At 37.8% G+C, this 20,683-nt stretch overlaps 3 protein-coding genes across 4 annotated transcripts in view; 1 reads left to right on the top strand and 2 right to left on the bottom strand.

Moving 5' to 3' along the window:
• Positions 1–11,074, top strand: part of LOC137949495 (sterol 3-beta-glucosyltransferase UGT80A2) — a 37,548-nt gene extending 26,474 nt beyond the window's left edge. Inside the window, exons 11-15 of one of the 2 annotated variants that reach the window (XM_068795540.1) lie at positions 1,350–1,568; positions 1,678–1,737; positions 1,867–1,906; positions 10,112–10,333; positions 10,884–11,074. In XM_068795540.1, coding sequence (XP_068651641.1) covers positions 1,350–1,568; positions 1,678–1,737; positions 1,867–1,906; positions 10,112–10,333; positions 10,884–10,952 — 610 coding nt within the window. In that variant the 3' untranslated portion in view covers positions 10,953–11,074. The remainder of the gene's footprint in view (positions 1–1,349; positions 1,569–1,677; positions 1,738–1,866; positions 1,907–10,111; positions 10,334–10,883) is intronic. The other variant, XM_068795541.1, reaches the window with a different exon arrangement.
• Positions 9,237–20,351, bottom strand: LOC137949496 (type I inositol polyphosphate 5-phosphatase 1-like). The gene is made up of 13 exons (XM_068795542.1): positions 19,891–20,351; positions 19,624–19,774; positions 19,422–19,493; positions 18,853–18,940; positions 18,165–18,269; positions 14,804–15,629; positions 14,515–14,678; positions 14,002–14,110; positions 13,156–13,298; positions 12,601–12,832; positions 12,084–12,453; positions 11,234–11,341; positions 9,237–10,313 (listed from the first exon to the last, which is right to left on the bottom strand). The coding sequence occupies exons 1-11, from the start codon at positions 19,918–19,920 to the stop codon at positions 12,430–12,432; spliced, it is 1,944 nt and encodes a 647-aa protein (XP_068651643.1). The 5' UTR covers positions 19,921–20,351; the 3' UTR covers positions 9,237–10,313; positions 11,234–11,341; positions 12,084–12,429.
• LOC137950108 (small ribosomal subunit protein eS27y-like) lies at positions 16,826–17,397 on the bottom strand. The gene is made up of 2 exons (XM_068796490.1): positions 17,287–17,397; positions 16,826–17,131 (listed from the first exon to the last, which is right to left on the bottom strand). The coding sequence occupies exons 1-2, from the start codon at positions 17,395–17,397 to the stop codon at positions 16,826–16,828; spliced, it is 417 nt and encodes a 138-aa protein (XP_068652591.1).
• Positions 20,352–20,683: the final 332 nt, after the last annotated feature.

Here is a 20,683-nt window from a genome sequence, read left to right on the forward strand (position 1 = left end):
AAATGAAATCTCTAGCCCACCTTTTTATCTAGTCTATGATTTTATTAATCCTTTTATCCAAAATACCTAGTTAGTTCTTTAGCTACCTTCAAAGTATTTCTTGAGTTAGTCTTTGGTTTCTCCAATTTCTGCCAAATCACTATGTGAGATAATAATATCATCTACACACACAGTTAAGACCACAATACTCTTTTCTGTTGAAGTACAAATCTTGAATAAACAAACTTACGCCTTTTAGATTATGTATGGCCTTCATTATTGACTCACTTTGCTTGTTTCCTCTTGAGCAGAAATTGAGCACGTGACTCCATGTAGCTCCTCAATTATATCACATAAATAATGGTGTTTTATACTTTTTAAGTGATAAAGAATTCTTTTTAATAGCTTATACATCTTCATTCAAAAATAAAAAAAGTGATAAAGAATTCTGTTATGAACATTGACCGTAGCCAAACTAAAACAAGCAAATAGGAGAAAAGGCTTAGTATATAGGTCTCATGAGCATTTGGATATCCTGATGTGGACGCTTCTAGATTTAAGTCAGATTGAAGGTCTAAATCAAGTCTTGTGCATTTGTCAGAGGATATCTTGTGACAAGGAAGAGTCAGAAATAAATAGCTTTCGCTAGACCTAGTTTAATGGCAGAATAGCAAGCATTGCCTTATATTGTATTTAGAAAATGATGATGGTCAAGTCTATGGTTACAGAGTTTATTTTCTCAGTTATCCCATATAAATGGTAGTAAAGTTGCGCAGGCTCATCCCAAGGTGGGTAAGTGAGGAGGCTCCTACACTTGGCAATCTTACTAATCAAGGATCCATGTTGGACTATTGTTAAATAATGTTATGTGATATCAAACAACTTTCTTCATTGCAAGTGATTGCCTTTTTTGCTAAAAGGCAAAGCACAATGAAGTGGATTGATATTTTAAGAGATGTATGAGTGGTGAAGTTGGTACTCTGTATATTCGGTTAGAGTATCAGTTAGAAGACATTTCCATTAAGGTGTTTGTGTTGAAGCAGTTTTCTTCAGCTTGTAACTAGCTGTGCATGCTAGATATGTATTATCCAGATTGGGAGGGAGTGCCACAATTGATGTGCTTTTAGAACAGATTTATTAGTGAAGTGCCAATCTGTTAAAAGTTCTATATTTTATGTTTCAATTTTAAGGGCCTCTGTGTAATTATATTGAATCATTTAAGTAGTTGGTGCATTGAAGGGGGAGATGCCTACTGAATTAGGTTCTTATGCTCTCAATAAACAGTGGTCGACCTGTCTCTTTATATTTTCTATTTATCCCTTTCTTTTTTTCCCCATTTTTCTTACATGGTAAGTGATTATTTTATTCAGCATGGGCTTTCTGCAGAACCCTCAAGCATTTCTTCGGGTTATCAGAGGAGTTCTTGAGAATACAGACTACAGAGTTTTGCTTTTTACTGCTAATTATGAACCTTTAATAGACGCCATCCAAGCCATTAATACAGAAACTTTTGGTTTTCAACAAAGCACAAAATCCAGCTGCAATGATGGAACTCTTCTCTTTGGCGGTCGACTCTTCTGTTTTTCTGGGTTAGAATATTTAAATCTGTCAGGAGATTTGGTTGTTACATTGAGAAATGCAATAATCCCTCTTTTATAGCAAGTAACATTTTCTTTTCTTTGTGATTCTATTCATTAGTACCGTACAATATAGATGGCTCTTTCAAAGATGTCAGGTTGTAGTTCATCATGGGGGTAGGTGAGTCTGTTCTTTGAGAAAATCTTCTGTTTACATTTCTTTTTTGCTTCATTTTCTCCATCCTGACAATCTTTGAGTTTGTACTGACTCGTGAGGGCTGATGCACACTTGGCCTTGACATGTAAAAAGTGGATCCACTGCTGCAGCTCTGTATGCTGGAACTCCTCAGGTTATTTTGAAGTTCTTAGTTCTTCAAGTTTTGCATAACTCACTTTTGGTTTTCAGATTCTTTAAAAGGTTTGGAGTGATAACCATGATAAATTCCATAACATATTCATAGTTTTCATTTGTTACCTTCATGTGTCCCTTATGCATGCTAATCAGTAATGTCTCTGAATCTATGTGCACTTGAGAACATAGCTTATAATTTTGACTGGAAGGATGCAGTATTTAGTTGTGATCTTCCTTTTTTGATGCATAGCTGCTTATTACTTCATGAATTTATATAATGATGAATGTTCATCTCTCGTTGGATAGCTTTGATTACTTCAATACTAATATAGGGTATATCTAGAGGCTCATGAGCCAAGGTACTTCTGCATGACCAGTATTGAGGCGGCAATACATCTATTCTCCTGTAACAAAGATACAGAAAACACACCTTGATGCAAAAACAAATAGATGCTGCATTTTCTGTTTTCTCCAGAAACTGTTTCTTTTTTGGTCAATCAATCATCCTTCTTTGGCCAGGAAAGTTAGTTCCAATCATTTAAAAAAAAAAAAAATCATTACAAAGAGATGCATACAGTTAGAATGCATCACTATGTCATATCTGTGATTGGAAACTAGCATGCTGCTTGCACATTAATAATTGTTCTTGATACTCTCTATAGTGATGGGTGTAGCAGTTGCGGATAGTGCTTATAGATCTAATCCAAAAATATTGTCAATGGCATACATATGAATTAAACAATCTTATTTATATCGTGGAGCTAATCGAAAAATGGTTTAGGTGATGGGAATATCAATAGGTTTCTGCTGTGAACAATTGGATATGGTTGACTTTACCATTTCTTAAGTTATCAAATGAAATAACACCTGAAGGAAAAGTCTTAAGAGTGTAACAGTAATTGTCTTAAAAAAACCAGTGGGATAATAACTAACATATCTATTAGTAATGGTTACCCCTTCCCCTTCTGACTCCCACAGGATGCATATAGAGAAAATCCTCTTGACATTTTGAAGAGGTAAAATGAGAAAGTTGCCCTGAAAAAATAAATTGTGGGGATGGTGTTTATCTAATTTTCATGTCATGAACTAAATTTGCTAACTCCACCTTGTGGTATTTTTTTTCCATGAAAGTACATCTAGAAATATCTAGCCTAAATGGAATGAAGGGAACTCTTATGAATGGTGTGCGAATTTTTCACCTATCTTTTATAAATGAACTTCCTAAAATGATAGAAGTTGTCAGAGTCCTATCATGCTAATGTAAGCAACATTGTATAAGAACACATAAAAACGCTCTCTAGCTTTGTTTGTTGACCTTTGTTAAATTTCTAGAAAAGAGAAATAATCCATTGACTTGATTCTAATTGCATACAAAAGCTTCTATTTCTAACAAAAGAAATAAGTATAATCAGATTACAATTAAACAATCCATATCCCAATTACAGTCAAAGTCAAACACTAAAAGACAAGTCCTAAAACAAATGAGCAGCCGAACATAACTAGAAGATTAACATAACCAAAACACCTTTAACTAAGACTCTTTTATGAGACCTCCTTCCCATGAAACTCCTCTTAGACTCCACCATATTAATTTTGGTTCTGTGAGACTTCTTGCTATGAGAGTCATGTAAGACTCTTCCATACCTGTTTCTTCAACACTTCCCTCAACTTGGAGCTTATGACTTCAACTTGTAATGAAAAAGATTCTTGGTCTTCAATCTTATTTGGTTTAAAATTTTTCATAGATGCAAAATCTTCATCTTTTGTTCTCCCCCTTGATTATTTTATATGAAATAAAATACCTTTTTCTTTGTACTTCTTCTACTTCTCCGCCTCAAGCTGGGCTGTATCAACTTGACCCCTGTTTGAAACAAAAAATGTAATAATTATCTCTTCCATCAAGGTTTCCCGATGATAAGTACTCTACTGGACATAGACTCTTAATAAAAAAGGATGGCTGATATATAAAAAAGTCGAAACTAACCTCATAGGATTTTGAACAAAATAGTGATAATAATCACTAAAAAGGGGTAATGCTTGTTACTCAAATGACAACAAAGGGTACCAATAAAAAGTCTCAATAAACTTAAAACTCCCATATATATATATAAAAAGAGGAACCAACTGAAGCAATGCATAAGAGATTGGCTCAAAGAGGTATGCGAGGATAAAAAGATGATGGTAGGAGAAAGGTAACTAAGTAAAAGGGTTATGGGGGGAAGGAAGAGAAAAATAACCACCATGGTAATAGGAGGTAGACTGTAACTGTAGAACTGAAATAACTTAACAAATTTGACCAAAATATAACCTCAAGGGAATTTCTGGAGGTTGACCAAAAATCTTCGAAGATGACGATGTGGAAGATATGCAACCAATGTAGACAAACAAACCAACACTAGAGAAGAGACCTTGAGCCAAATCGCCTCGTGTGATTTCCCTTTGAACCAAAAAATATAATTCTATTAATACTAGAGAAAGAGCATATACCAAGGCTATACAGGCCAAAAGGTTTCCATGCATATCTAGATGAGGAGCTTCTTTATGTACTTGGATAAAATAATTAACTGGCAGTAAGCCACAGCCACCTCCGATAAATCAGGAGAGATTTCAGCAAACCCTTCTTCAGGACTTGCTGTCATGATAATACTTTTTGCACAAGCAATAGATACCCTCGCCGATCTTGCTTCAAATGCCTCCAATATGACTAAACGATTCAACCAAATTGTCTTTGAACAACACTACATCTGACATCAATACAAACTGCTCAAGATAAGGCATTCGAAGAGCCTTAAAATCCAACATGTGCAGGAAACGAACATCAACTCCAAATCAGGTACAAAGTGTTTTAACCTCGGTTAACCTTGAAAGCCTTTTAGAGATTATCAATCCAGCAGCTTATGAATTCAGCTTGGAGATGGCAGCAGTAATAAAGTGTAGGTGTCAAGTTGAAAGCATGAGATGGCAGCTTGGAGGAGCTTGAAGCTAGGTGCTGCTCCACGTGGTGGTAGCCTTCCACAGCATCAAGTGAAGGAGCAGCTTAAATCTGAAGGGAAACTTCTAGCTTGAGCACTTCTCTTGCACCGAAGAAATTTCCTGCTTCCTCTTGCCACTGCATAAACAACCGCTGCTTCTCTGCATAACGACCTTGGATATCCTCCATATCAGTAATCAACAGGCAAAGAGGCTTGGCAATAATATGTTCTGGACTGGACTCCAGAAATCTCAACACTTGACTTTGCTGCCACCAGCAAAACCAGAGATAATCGTCTTCATTCTTCAGCAGAAACTGGGCCCGAGGTTTGATGTTCTTTTGCTGCTAAGTTTCCTCGTCCAACCAGGGAACTCATCACGCTTAATCTCATGAAAAACACCGTGAAAGGAAGAGCAACAACAACACTTTTTTTTTTTATGAAAGAGCAGCAACAACACTTGAATCTACTTATTTTGTTGCACATGGGCCTCACTAACATGCATCTGTTCATCCATTCCGACATGGTGCTTGTGATGAAAAAGATTATGGATTTCTAACATCTTGTATAAACCATCCTTAAAGTGGGTCACCACATGGACCCCACTCTTCTCCATCTTCTTCACCAGCAAGCTGATATAAATCTGCATATGAGAGGATCAGGAACTGCTTCTTGATTGGCTCCAGGAGTGCACCTATCAGTGGATTTCTCACCCACAGCAGCACGTTCTTCTAAGAGAAGCAAATCAGAGGTTGAAGCTGTAAGTTTTGGTTGGTGATGGCATTCTTTGCTGAAGCTCCTCCTGTTGATACGAAGGCCAGGGAAAAGATCCTCAAGACGAAGTACTGCTTGTGTTCCATTTTATCAGATGATCTGTTGGTGTTGCTGTCTTTAGCTCAGAGTCAAAATCTCAACAGGAATATGAGCTTCTTTGTATTGCTAATAAGGACATATCCATCCGCAGCAGCTTCTGTGCGATCTTTAGAAGCAAGATCTTGAGAGTAGGTTGAGTCTTACTCAAAGTAGAAATGCTACTGCAATAGTAATGAGCCGGAAAGGGACTCTTAATGCTGCTTCTCAAACAGCAGCCAACTTCTCACCAAAGTGAATTTGAAAACGGAACCATTGCCGTAAAAAAATGGATTCCAACCAGGAAAGATGGAACCTAGTTGGATTACAACTTCATCTCGGCAAGAATTAGTGGGAGTCTTCCTTAGCAGCTTAGACATGCTCTGGAGATGTTCCAATATGTCGACATTTGCTGTTGTTGTCAAGGAACTGCTGCAATTCTTTAAAACAAACAACTCCCGTATCAGAAGATAATGCAGCCTTTGACATGCAATACTTCTCAGCAGTGCCAGCCATGATCAAAGCAGCCCTGAAGATATGTTCAAAAAGCTGTTGCAAGAGCTTGATCTGAGGATGATGGCATATTCTGCTTCTGTAGTCCTTTGTTCGGCTCTTCAAGTGTATGAGGGGGAGTAGTTTTAACTCGACAAAGATTGTTCGGAGATCCACTCCAATTTCTGCCAACAACGGTGCCAAGAAGGGCCAGACGAAAGGAAACAAATGCCTAGATGATGGGATTTCTGCCTCCTTAGGCTCAGTCCTTTAGTGTTGGAAATTATAGGAAGAAAAAAGTTGGTGAGATTAGGACTGCAGCCCCCTCTTCCCTATTTGTACTCAAATGATATAAAAATTACAGTAATATCTTTGCTCCCTATAAACCCTATGGAACTACATTTTACAAGAAACAACTTTCCTAAAAAGTTAAGTAGCCTAATCAACCTAATTATACTTTCCAACACTCCTCCTCAAGCTAGAGCATATAGCTTCAGCTTGTTCCCCATGTTAAGCATAAAAATAAAATATAAATTTGGTCTTCTACACAAACTTGATCTTAAAAATTTTGCGGCCTATGTGGCTTCTAAAATCTTTAAAAATTTGTTGATTTTAAAATCTTTAAAATCTTTTTGAGCTTGTACTTAGCACTTACACACTTATGTTGCTTTTGAGCTTGCATTTATCACTTACACACTTGTGCTCTTTCTTCCCCTCAAGCTAGGGAGAACATACACATCAATCCCAACTTGAACAGAAGAAACTCAACATATAGTAACAGTCATCCTCTTCTACCTCTCCCTATAGACCATCTCAAGTCATCGAATTGGACAAAACTTAGAACAAAGGAGAGTAAAGACAAGTAGAGGGCAAAACCCAATGAAAGGGTAAAAAAATATTGGTGACATAAATAAGAAAATTCAAAACCATATTGATGATTTCGGACATAAAATGGTGATAACATCACTAAGCAAGAAAAACTGGTCACTAAAGGACGATAATAGAAAACTCACTTAAGGGCAATAACAAGTCACCAAGGACAAAATTACCCATATATACAAAAATAAGAAGATCAACCAAGGAACTTAAACAAAGGGGTTGACTTAATTCCTAAAACATGAATTTTTTTTTCTCAAGACAATTCAAACCCCACAAAGTAGTTAAAACGTCTGAACCAAAAACAAGGAGTTACAAAACAAATATACAGAATTGATGTTATCTCAAAAAAAAAAAAAAAAAAGATTGGGTCTACTTCACAATTTTGAGACGGCATGAGAGATAGTTAGAAGAAAATATTCAAAAAACTAAGGATACTAATGACATAAGCGCTAGATACATCAATAAGGGACTGCAGCGATAGAAATTATCAAAGCGAACCAGAAAATTGGGCAAAAAACCGACCATATATTGACTATCAAATGGACCACACAATTGACCAATAGATTTAAACAGAACAAAAAAAAAAAAGACTCAGGTCAATTAAGAAGAGAGGATTTGACATTTGGTTTTCTTGTTGGATGTGGAGAATAGACCAAGAATCCTCTTGGAGGCAGATGAGTTCAATTGATCAGTAGTAACAACTACATCTCCACTAAACCAGGGAACTTCAACAGCTACAATGGAGCTTCAGAGTGGAACACCCAAACCTTGTGGTAGTGCTTAAAATAGACATTCAAATGGGCAACAGCTATTAATTCAGAGAAAACCATGACTAGCCATGTAACTAGGAAGACCATGACTAACCATGACTAATCATGATTATTAATTCAGAGAAAACCATGATAAGCCATATACCAATCTTGTCAACATTTTTTTTTTTTTTTTTGGAAAAGGATGTATATATATTAACTAGAGAAAAATGACAAAGGAAGAGGGAGCAATTCCCTACTAACAAAAGATTGCAGGGTCGCTCCCTGCTTGGCAAGCACATCTGCTGCCGAATTTGCAGATCTCGGAATGTGAGACCAAATACAAGAAAAGAGTGAGGCAATTTCTAGAATCTCCTGAAAGATGTCCCAATGGCGCCACAGGGGAGGGGATGCACACTCACACCATCCAATGACCACCTTCGAATTCCCTTTAATGTGGAGGGGGCCACTGCAGTTGTCTCTGAAAACACGAATCCCATTGAGGATGCCGTGGAGCTCAGCCGACATTGAATCGGAAATGCCTAATGGGCTAGCATATGAGAAGCACTGATTGCCGGATGGATCCGAAATAACTCCCCCAAAGTTAGTAGTCCCGGGATTGCCGAGAGAAGAGCCATCAAAGTTCAATTTTAGGAAACCAGGTTTAGGAGGACTCTATTCCTGCATGACGTGGACCAATCTGCATCATTGCCAAGTTGCTCCAGTTTTCACGAATAGAGGTACCCACAAAGGATGAAAAGGGCTTCTTAGTCAGAAGCCAATGTCATGGTTAACAATTCAAACCAGAAGGTCTATGTTCTGTCTGTAATTTCACCATTCTGTATGTATTCCAACTGTACAAGTGATGTATGGATGAAACAATAATAGTGCTTCGGAATCATGTCAACCAGACACAAGTCACAATAAGAACAGAAATGACAAGATTCTAACCTGAACCTTAGACAGCGGCGGTCTAGCCCAGAAACTACAGTATTCCCAATCTGATGCGGTAGAAATACAGGCTGTCATGTGTTGCTAAACTTCATTGAAGATATGCTGGGACAAAATCAGGTGAAACTCTCAGCTGATATAGGTCTGCTGCTATTCCAGTAAGTGTTTCCTCTGGCAAGTGTTGCAAATAGGCTAATCATGAGGGCAACAGCTGTAGTTGTCGTCACAGCCAAAGGCAAATTCAAGTGGACAGCAACCCTACGCAAAGGAGGAGCCAGCTGTTGGATAGTATAGTAGCTGAGATCCCTAAAACCTCACCCAGCTTCTGGGTAGTGCCTTTGTCATGTGGATGAATCACACTCACCAACCTTAACCGGTACTTCGAATGAGAAAGCAGTAGCTCAGTTTCTAGTAACGAGAAATCAGCTACTTGGGCAGTGGCAGCAGCAACAGCAAAAGAGGAAATAAAATTCTTGAAGGAGGTGAAAGAAGAAGCTTTGTCTGACAACTGCTCTGTAGAGATGAAAATTGAGATGAAGACAAAAGAACAAAGACGAGGCAGAGACAAACATCTCAGAGAAAGAGGACTTGGTGAAAAGTACAGATGAAGCATAACCTGCCTGAAATAAAACTTATAAGAAAGAGACTTGTCTTCAGTAGAAACTGATCTTCTTTTTGAATTCAGACATAGGAGGCAACAGGTATGCTCATTAACACTTAAGGTGTCGGTTGGAAGTTCTGACCAATTAGCCTTGAGATAACACAGACCTCTTTGGTTAGGAGAAATTAAGGAAAAATACTATGGAGATATTGTTGGGTTCCCCATAAAGTGGTGTGGAGATGCTTTTGAACAGTCTGAAAAATATCAAGGTCCCAAGTAAGGATAAAGGCATAAATTTAAATGTCGAGGTAAGAGTGTTGGAGGTTTAACCATGGAGAGGAGAAGACAAAAAATAAAGACCTCTCAGAGAGCTTCCTGCGATGGATTAACTACTGAAAACATTAGAAACAAAGCAATAACAAGGCAGATTCAAACAATGAAGAACACATTATCTATGAGTTGACAAATCAACTCACATATGCTCCAGGATAACCTGCTTTAATACCATGTTGGAATTTATAGGAAAAAAAGAGATGGAGAGATTAAGGTCTATAGGCCCCCTCTCTCCTATATATACTTAAATAATATAGAATCTTACAGTCATGTCCTTGCTCCCCATATACCCTAGGAAACTAATTATACCTTCTAACACTATATTTGTACATATGTTTATGCATGTAAGTGTATTGTAACGTCTCAATTTGTAATGGCAGATAGTATGCCCCTTCATACTAGACCAATTTTACTGGGCAGAGAAGATGACGTGGCTTGGAGTTGCACCACCACCACTCAAACGGAGTGAGTTGCTTCCTGATGGTGATGATGAAGCGAGCATCCAGAATGCTGCAATTTCCCTATCAAATGCCATAAAAGAAGCTCTATCCCCAGAAGTAAGGGCACGTGCTTTTGAATTGGCTGCAAGAATTTCAGCAGAGGTACAGTGGTTAAGGAAAAAGCAATTGAGTTGGTTCTATCCTTTTTTTTTTTTCAGAAAAATGCACCCAATTTTGTTGTAGGCCTAAGTAATAACTTTTTGTTTGCTCACATAGGTGTGAGAAAGGATGATATTTTCTAACAGAACTACAGTAAAGACTAGAAAATTTTGCCTTCTTACTGGAACTGACAATTACATCCTTGTTTGTTTGTTAAATTCTTGCACCCTAAAAAATGATAACAAGTGTCTCTGTTGACTATGATGTTTATTCGTCCTCTATCTAGGAAATGTAGGAAAAAAACACCTAGGCATATGGTTTGGCAGCTTAATCATAAAACTGATAGAATTTCTTTCATTCTCATACCCCTTGGTCCATGATATCATCAGTCTAAAAATAATTTTCATTTAAGTTTGCTTCTTCCCTATTCAATTCTCTAAGTATGAAGATAGATATTAGGATTATAGTTTTGCATTGATCCATTATTTGCAGTTCAATTACATGTTTTTTAAATGTTGGAAGTATAAATACATAAGACCATTGTAAACTTCAGGATGGAATTGGAGAAGCTCTGAAGGTCCTCAAGCAACATATTATTTTTCAAAGCAAGCATGAAGAGTGAATTTAAAGGGTTGAACGGAAGATTTTCTCAGAGATGATTTCTGTAAGTTAGTTTGCATATGATCTTATTTTGGGATGTATCTGCATTTTAATTCTTATTTTGGACACCTGGATTTTGATTATTATTTTGGGATTATACCCCAACCACTAAAACATTTTTGCAACAAGATCTGAAAGCTTCAACTGGCATAGAGTAAACAAAGAGACTGATTTGCTGAAAGCATGCGAGAGACAATTTGCACAGAGTTAAAAAGAGAGAGAGAGAGAGAGAGCAAGAGGTACCTGTTGGGGAAAAAGGGAGGCTCCTTTGGCACTGCAAAGTGAGGGAGTCAAGCCTGCAAGAGGAAAGTTTCTCTGACTCGTAGGAGGGGGTAGCAGGTAGGGCAAAGTCTGAGAGAAAGAGAGGGGAGCCTAATAAAAATTTCTCCGTCTTTCTCTCTCCTCTTTTCTTTTTGAATTTAATAGTTCGTGAAGAGAAAATCCTACAACTAAGAGAGGAAGTACGTTACTCTCATATTTTCTTTCTATTTAGGATTCTGAATCTTTTCTTTTCTTTTCTTTTCTTTCTATTCTGTTTTTGTGCTGCCTAATACAGCCTTAGGGTCCATAGGCCAGAAAACTGAATCCAAATTGCCATCTCTATCCAGTGAATTTGGGTAGCTTCACCAATCTCCACCTCATTTAGAGCTTGCATCCAGTAATAGAGTGACCTTTTCTGACTAAGAAATCACAGAGGAACCAGAATCACAAGCCACTATGAATAAGTCCTCTACCGACCCTGATATCCTTCCAAAATCTTACTGATTCAAAATTGACATGAATATTTTTTAATGAATATAATCATTATTAGATTATAAGAAGTTCCAAATGAGGAAGTAAATGCCAGCCTTTCCAAACACATTAAACCTCCAAATAAACCCTAAACTCTAAAGCCTAACTGAGAAAATGCTGTTTCTGCTGGCTGTGCAACTGAACTGCCTGGAGAGATTGGTAAATTCCAGCTTTCATTATGCTTTCAGCCCAATAGGATTTTTGGTTTGTTGTCTGTAGCTCAGTATTTATAACTATTCCTTCATGATCTTTGCTCTTGTCAACGACAGAAATTTAACAAAGACAATGTTCATATACTTACTAATGGTATAGAAGATGTAAAGGATGTAACGATGCACCATGGATATAGAGGTTGCAGTACGTGGAACTGATCTCTTATTGAAGTCGATTGTGACTACCTGAGAATGCCTGCAGAGGTGCAACATAACAGGTTCCGTAAGGGGGACAGACCTGATTTTTAATTGACTCCACAGACTCTTCATCATTTACTGAGTGGGAAACACAAATACATGAAAAATTATCAGATATAGATATATACATTCAAATTTACATCTACTAGGAATGAATAAAATTGGTGAACTACTCGGTGGTTGAAGCTCCTGATTTTTAATTGGCCAGTTTGTCTTCCTCGACAGTTCAAGAGAATGCTATCGCTCCCAGTCTGGAAATTCCTGCAAGTGTAATGAACAAAACACGACCGAGGCTTATTTGGCAGCTGAATTTCTAACGAACATATTGCAGTCCAATGCCATAAACGGATATAAGGAATCAAATAGTTAACAAATAAGGTGCGGCACACGGGCTGTTGTAGGACCAACCTCTTCTCTTAAACGCTCCAAGCTAATATCAATACCCATATCTGATATGACGTCGCCATTTTCAATCTCTGCATCTGTAAAAGTGAGAGCTCTTTGAAGCTTTCTAGGAGAAAAGACTTCAACTTCCGCTATGAAAGTGGCGGCTACAGGCCGATGATCCGAAAGCCTCAGCTCTACTCTTCTATATTTTAAAAGCCTCATTCCCTTCCCAAATGAAAGAATTCGATCGCACCTGAATAAACAAATCGTTTGTTAAAACTTTACATGCTGAAAGGCCTCATGCATCCACTAACTACTGCTCCAACATCAATTCTTTCGTGCTTGTGGAGGTTTTGATGTCAGTCCCCCTACAAATCACTTCAATGGACGAATGATTCCTCATATAGGAAGCCCCCATTGTGTTCACACCCAGGTTAAGTGATTGGAAAGGTGTACTTTTCAATGTACTTTTCCATGTTTTATTTTGGTAGGAGTGCAGGTATCAGTCAGTTTTAAACTGAACGATCATTGATAAGTTGACAGTGGAATAAGCAAATTGTGATCAGCAAAGCTCACCATGCAGGTGTGCGTCTCCCAGCCTTTGGATCCTCTCCAAAATACTTCTCTGAATTAAACTCATATTTGTATGTTGGGGGAAAATCCAAAGTACCTTCAGACCACCCATCGAAAGCCCGGTCTTTCTTTAGCTCTCGAATCAGCTGCCACAAAATGCCGTAATATCTTCAGCATATCACAGATTTAGGAATAAATAGAGGATCAAAGGATAGCGATTCATACAAGTGCTAAAACGTCTGGCTTTGATTTCTATTCAAAATTTATGTTGCATGGGCAATGTTACCTGAGGGCCAGTCAAGAAGGCACTTAAAATATTGGTGGGCTTTCAGGAAATGAAACTTGTTCACTGTGAAAACTATATTATAAGAATTAGAAAGAGGTAAGGATAAGATTTTTTTTTTAAAAAAAAAACGAATTTTGCTATGCAAGAAAGTCATGTCCGCTCATACTTAAAACTTATTTTTAAAGATAAAAATTTCACTTTTTATTGGAATAGTTGTGATATTTCATAAGAAACAGAAATAATGAAACAGGACTAGCGAAGGCAACAGCCGAAACCAGCTCAAAAGACCTCCATTCCTCAGCTATTCTATTTTCTGCGTGCAACCAAAATCAATAAAAAAATTTGATCGGGAAAACCTAAAACCTTCGATACAAGTCTCTAGACACCAAACACGTGGAACATTTAACTAAAAATAAAAATAAAAAATATCGTAAGTGGTTCAGTATGAAAAGTGTTCATGCTCACTACAGAACTTAGGTAGTTCAATGAAAGAAATGAGTGACACACAAACTAAAACTTAACTAGGGGAAAATTTCCTGAATACCGGGCATTTAGTCAAGTACCTGATCCTTCTCAGCCAATTTTGACCACTCTCCCCTGGAGATGTATTCTCGGGCTTTTTCATACAATAAGTTGATACGGTAATTCAAATCTCCAAACCAGATAATTCTTCTGAAAAAGTGGGCACAGAATAACTATGATGTTAAATGACTACATTGGCTGAAGGACAATTAAACTCAATGAAAATTGATACTCAATTCACAGTTGTGGCTGGATCTTATACCCACTCACTCACTTTGAGAACTATGGGGTTTATACCCCATAAACTGAGTTTCCCACCTCAATAGAGTCCCGCCATGTAGATGAATTTGAAATTTCGAATAGTTTTGCTTACCCATCAATGATTTAGAAATTCAATAATTTATACTTAAGTCCTTTTATGTGGGCTTAAACATAAGGAGAAGAGGTTATACTTCAGCTACAACAAAAACAAATGTCTATAGAAATAAGAAAAATTGTTTTCTTAAGATTAAAGAAAAATTGTTTTCTTAAGGTTAAAGAAGTTGGGGACTTACTCATGATCACGTATGGATTTAGTGCTGAAGTGTGTTCTGCGATGTATTTCCAGCACATCAGCATTCCGTTTTAGTACATCTCCTTCCTTTTCACCTGATGTGAGGTGGGTGCATATAAAACAGAAAAGTGTTTGATGAATGGACATGCTGACTGATACTGATCCCTGATGTGCATATTAAAGAATGAAAGTCAGTGGATAACTTTGTACGACTCATGTAATATATTAGTGAAACTAATTGCTGAACCTAATAGATGGATTTGCTAAATTCAAACATGGGGTGAACTGACCTTGTTGCCTATGTAACCCATAACACCAACACCAACTGTAGATACCTTCAAATTTTGGATATGCCGGCGTAGGCTTCTCCTTACCCATATTGTCAGGAAAATCCCAACCATTTGCTTACTGACTATCCTTACAAAAGATGAGCTTTTCTTTGTCTTTAGGACTGAATCCAGATCAAGCTCTTCTAATAAAGGCGGACTCTTTAAACCCTTCCAGTCCTCACCTTGTGACAACTTGAATGAATTTGATGCTCTGAAAGACTTGAGAGATCTGAAAGAATTTGGTCTTTCCAACATACGTTGAGGAAGCAAATCCAGTGGCTGCTCAGGCCAGCTCAATCCTAGACGTTCTGAACTGCTTAATGTTTTACTTAGTTTGAAGTAAGAATGTGTAACCATATTCTCTGACTCTGGGTCATCGCCTGTTAACCTTGAGCAGTGTAATCTGTCAAATCTCTTCGGTGAAAGATCTGTTTTGCCGAAATCAGCATCTCCAGAGCTTTGCACTTCTTTTCCAAATCTAGATAGACTTCTCACATTGCAGTCATCTTTCTTAGTATTTAAAGTTAGAGGTTCTTCTTCTAGTGGATACATTTCTCCATCATTCTCACTATCAGTCTCAGATGACAAAGCATCGTCCATAATTGGGTCATCATCAGATGGTTTGAACCTTGAAGGAGAAGAAGGAGCACTGTAGCTTTTAAAGTTGGTCTTTGCAGGCTGAATCCTGTTTAAAGTTTCACGAATGAGATACTCCCACTTTGGAACTGGACGGTTGTCCTCAGCGCCAAAGATATTGCCAGCATTCAACGGAACAACCTCTTGAAGACTTAAGTTTAAAAGAAAAAAGAAAAAAGTTTATCAGTAACTGCTCATCAGAATGACACAAAATGGAGCATGATCAAATGGTAGAATGAAGCACAAGTCAAGCCACACAACCATCATTGCCAAACATCACAACTTTCTTTGTAATCATACGCCTATGCAACATAATAAGATGGTTATGGAGTTGGAATACCAAAGATCTTTAATCAGAAAAAAACTCAAATTTCATTCGGTGAGTGACAGCTAGGTCACAGCTGTTGCTATCATTTCCAGAAGCATAAAATTCACATGCAGAAACACGTATGAAAAATCAATCAGATCCTAAACTATGGCAACATCATAAACGTATATTTGTGAGTAATCTCTAATAGATAGTGACAGCATAAAGAGAACATTCCAAGGCACAAAGCCATATTAGCTGGATAATTTTTTTTTTAAATGGTGATAAGCTTAATTAAATACCAAAGGAAAAGAATGACATGATACAAAGAGTCAGAGACCCAAAATTACAACGGTAGAGAATTTCCCAGAGGAAAGTGCTCACAGGTAACCCCAATTTAGCTAGATGATCAGAAAGATGATTAGCTTCTCTAGGGATGTAACTCAATTGAACAAAAGATTTTATTAAGGAATAATCTCACATGGATTAGTGAAAACAAATATGTTGGGTTTATTAGTTGGGAAAGAAGTTTCTATTCTAAGATGGTTACTCATTTTGGGATAGGTCTTGGACCCAACTTCACATAGTATCAGAGTGGGTACTTTATGTAGGCCTCCACCCAAATTATCCACATGTAGAGCCACAAAAAAAGAGGGCTAATACGTGAGGGGAGTGTTAAGGAATAGTCCCACACGGATTAGTAAGTACAAAGATCTTGAGTTTATTAGTTGGGAAAGAGGTTTCCTAAGTTGGCTTAGTCATTTTGGGATGGGCTTTGGACCCAACTTCACATTTTTTTAGTTAAAACAGATATCACATTCAAAATTCACATAACATCCGACGACTGCCAAACATATTTCCCTTAAAAAAAAAAAAAAAAAAAAAAAAACTAAACCCAATTTGTAGCAGATTAAAAGTATTGGCTATTGAAACATAAATATTCTCAACAAAACTAACTTGCTCGTACACTTTTCGTTCGTAGCTTGTCTGCCCATACCTCTAACAAAACTAGCAGTCATCAATATCACATGAAATTCTCTTCAGTCGCCCTTCTTTCCGAAGGAACATCCCTCGATGAGTCTTGCACGACCCCCAGTTGGCTGACACAAAACTGTCTGGCAATTGCCGCAGACCACAACCATCTGAGAATGGTTGAACACAGTCGTTATGTTGAAGCATCCTTGACATTTCACATCCATGAAAAAGGAGTTCGAACTCTGCATGAGACGCTTTAGCTTATGCCTCTTTTTCTCAAGCTTAGCAGGAGGATTAAGCATATCGATGTCATTGGGATGGGCCTTGGACCCAACTTCACATGGTATCAAAGCAGGTACTTGTATGTGGGCCTTCACCCAAATTATCCACATGTAAGAGCCCAGAGGGCCTACACGTGCGGGGAAGTGTTAAGGAATAGTCCCACATGGATTAGTGAGAACAAGTATGTTGAGTTTATTAGTTAGGAAAGAGGTTTCCTAAGATGACTAGTCATTTTGTGATAGACCTTGAACCCAACTTCACAGATTTCATCAATGATGTACGCTAGCCACCAAGAGGGTCCTGCTTTTCTGGGTAGCCAGGATACAGCATTGGCTGAGTCCCCCTCAATGATCATTTCTGTAGAAAATCTTTGGGAGATAAATCTACCTCAAGAGCTGCTTTTGCTTCGGCTTCAGTTTAATCACAATGACCCCAAGATGCCTAAGAACATAAGGAGAGTGGATCAATTTCGGTTTCTAATACTACTTCCAATCCCCCACAGGTTTGGGATTACCAAAAGAGGAGCCATCAAAATTCAATTTTAGCCATCTAATGGGAGGAGGCTGCCAGCTGATTGTTCTTGGAGGAGAGAAATCTTGAAATGAGATATAATCCACTAATATCATTTGCAGATGATATTAGCCAGATTATATATCTCATCAATCTCTTTAATTACATAATGTAGGTGCTACCTCCCTTGAGAAAGTAAGTAAAAAGCATAGGGTTCCTATTTGAAAAACAAAAAAGAGCTAGATTTGCATTTAAACTCATTCAGATTGAGCTTAAAAAAATTACAGGAAATCAAGTTTCAGAACCAACTCAAGCCCCAGTGCATTATAAAACTTATATGGAAGCTTCTCAAGAAATTCAACAAAATGATTGCTTTCGAGAGTGGCTGTTTTGGACACTTCCGATGATTATTTTAAACATAAATACCTTAGGAATATTTTGCATCCAGTCAGGACAATGCCTCCAAATTGAAGTCCTTGCATAGACAGCATACTAATCTACTAGAAACTATTTCAGACGATAGAACCGAATAAACTGATGTTAAAAGACATGTATGTATCGCAAAAAAGACAATCTATTGAATATGTTCTGTTGAGTAGAGAAAGCATTTACCCCAGCACATAGATATCTGCAGGCTCTTCAATGTCCAACCAATCCTTTATGTCTAGGTCATCTGGTGGTAATTTCCCCCCAAGATTCCATGTCCCAACACAAACCCTGCAGTATAACTCATAGTCACACCTCACAAAGGGGCAAAAAGAATAGAGCAATGCCAAACAATCTACCATGTCAAATGTTGCTCAGCTGCTCTCAAAGAGCAGTGTTCTCCAGTTTACCAAGATTTAAGTTATTTACTTCTTTTATGTTTATTATCCTTTAAAAATTACATAGTTGGACTTTTGAGATCATTTTGTGAGGACATGGTCACTGAAGGTCTCTTGGGATTCTTACAATGAGGTTGTGGGTTGAAGTCTCATTTCACTGGTGTATCAGGTATTGGGATGTGCATATAATCAACATCCAAAATAGATGAATATGACCATGTTTTTTGGGGCTCTACTGCCAAGAAACAATCAGAATAAATTGGTCTATGATACTTCCACCAGAAACAATGTAAAGCAGATATGCTCTTTTTGGGAATGGTGAGAAGAGAGTAAATAAAGAGTATACTAGAGGGGCCTATACAGATTGAACAACTTTCGTATGTGAGGTTTACCCCACCAAAGTTTGAAACATGGGAAAATGGTAAGAGCTTGAACTGACGGTATAAATTAATCATAAGGAGAAAGGAATAGCTTGCCTGAGTTCCTTGGTGTTTATATACTGTGCCCTCAGAGTCTCAGAGTTGCATCTTTTGAGCTTACAAGAAAGAATCTCAGACGGGTTGCCTGCACATCAAGTCCATTATTGGAAAAGCAGCATAACCTTTCATACATTCTGGGATAAGTTCATCAGTATGAAAGTACTCCTAATTTTCCACAAGAGTTCCAAAAATTTAATGCCCAAGAGACAAATTTAATATCTTTCCAAAGGAGTAAATTTCAAGCAACAGATAGCTTCACATTACCAACCAGCCTGACTGGAGGGAAAGTAATCAGATATGAACATGGATTTGATGTAGTATAGATCTACGTCAACTGTTTTACTATTGTTATGTGATCAATAGGTTTCTTAACAGCAGCTATTTTATTTATGCATCTGCCAAACTAACAACCAGCTATACGTGAGATGAAATCGTACTTAAAGGTTCCTAGCAACCTAAGCCGTCCAAGGAAAGCAGTAGTGCAATTTTTTTTCGTACTAAATAGCCTAGAAGACTACCAAGTTGATAAACTAAGATCTAAAACGAATTAATTAGATATTTATTACCATTGTTACCGAACTGATATTCATCTGTATTCTTGCTTTCATTGCGCAATTCACGTTCCCAACCGCACATTTCTGCACAGGGAATAAAAATGAGTAGTGAATAAAAATCAGTAATTAGTTTCGCTGTCCAACACAAATATACAATTGTCCAAAATACTTCAGAAATTTAAAAGAATGGACAAAACAACATAGCATATGTCACCTTCATCATTAATATCGCTGTCGCTGTCTCCTTCATCGGCGCTGAAATCGGATTCTCTTGTTTCTCTGTTGAGCCATTTCCTCAAGACAACTCCTGGCCTGAATAACTGTAGGCATGTGCAACCCAAACAACAGAAATCAACCCAGTCCCACTGCAAATTTCCATTTTCAGAACCAGAAAAAGGGAAGGAAGCAATTCTCTACCAAGATCAAATAAGGTTTCATAGCAAGATTCGAAGGATATTATACCAGGGCTGTAAAGAAGTACCTGTTTGTGGTGAATTGGAGAGTTCTTCATTACGATTCAGTTAAAGAACAGTCGCAGAAGAGTCAACTCTGTCCTTCTCTCCTTCCTTAATTTTCCCCGCTAAACGTGAAAAAGGGAACGGTACCTTCCCGCGATCTAAGAATAACCGCTATGAAGAGAACATTATTATAAGAGGAGACCAGACTTGGAGTTGGGAGCCGTGTTTTGTGTTTGCCACAATTTGGAAAGTGAGCCGTTCATAGTTTCACTAACGCAGAAGCTGGAATGAACGGTTTATTGACAAAAACCCAATAGTGATCTGACTTTTTTCAATTTTCCTTTCGTCAGCGGCCTCTCTCGCCTTCCAGTTCCAGGAACGGGAATGGTCTCTGCTCAGAGCGAATCAGCTGAAGGAATCGATACACTATTCCATTACCATTACATCCAGCCTGGCATGTATCGTCAGTCAAGCCGACATTATGCCATTTCCTCAGTCAATCTTTGTATTCTTCATTATATAACCCAGACTTCCTTGATACTTTACTTTTGCATTATTGTGGTCTCACAATCTAAAGCATTAAGAACACTGAACTGCAGACTCGGCTAAGAGGGGAAAAAACAAACAGTTTTTGTATTTTAGTGAAGATTCAAAAAATCTATTCATTCTTTATCTAGGACACCGTTCTATTCCCGTATGCGCAAGTACTCCAGGTGGCTAGCGATGATTACCTGCAAGTGTCAGTTGGACAACCACTAGTTTCAATTCCCAAGTGGTTGCATTAAAAAGCTATTTCACGTCAAGCAATCAACGCGG

Source organism: Aristolochia californica, unplaced genomic scaffold (assembly GCF_029961685.1).
Source record: "Aristolochia californica isolate CCGP_79_NKW_82.1479 unplaced genomic scaffold, dmAriCali1.0.hap1 SCAF_14, whole genome shotgun sequence".
NCBI classification, from domain to species: domain Eukaryota; kingdom Viridiplantae; phylum Streptophyta; class Magnoliopsida; order Piperales; family Aristolochiaceae; genus Aristolochia; species Aristolochia californica.

What these genes read in the sequence shown, in the direction of transcription:
- LOC137949496 (XM_068795542.1), bottom strand. Translation starts at nt 19,920, where the DNA reads ATGAAGAACTCTCCAATTCACCACAAACAG. An exon ending in TGGGTTACATAGGCAACAAG is followed by an intron (nt 14,679 to 14,803) that starts GTCAGTTCACCC and finishes TATGCACATCAG; the next exon opens with GGATCAGTATCAGTCAGCAT. An exon ending in TGGAGCGTTTAAGAGAAGAG is followed by an intron (nt 12,454 to 12,600) that starts GTTGGTCCTACA and finishes TTACACTTGCAG; the next exon opens with GAATTTCCAGACTGGGAGCG.
- LOC137950108 (XM_068796490.1), bottom strand. Translation starts at nt 17,397, where the DNA reads ATGATCATTGAGGGGGACTCAGCCAATGCTGTATCCTGGCTACCCAGA. An exon ending in TCTGTGAAGTTGGGTTCAAG is followed by an intron (nt 17,132 to 17,286) that starts GTCTATCACAAA and finishes ATTTGGGTGAAG; the next exon opens with GCCCACATACAAGTACCTGC.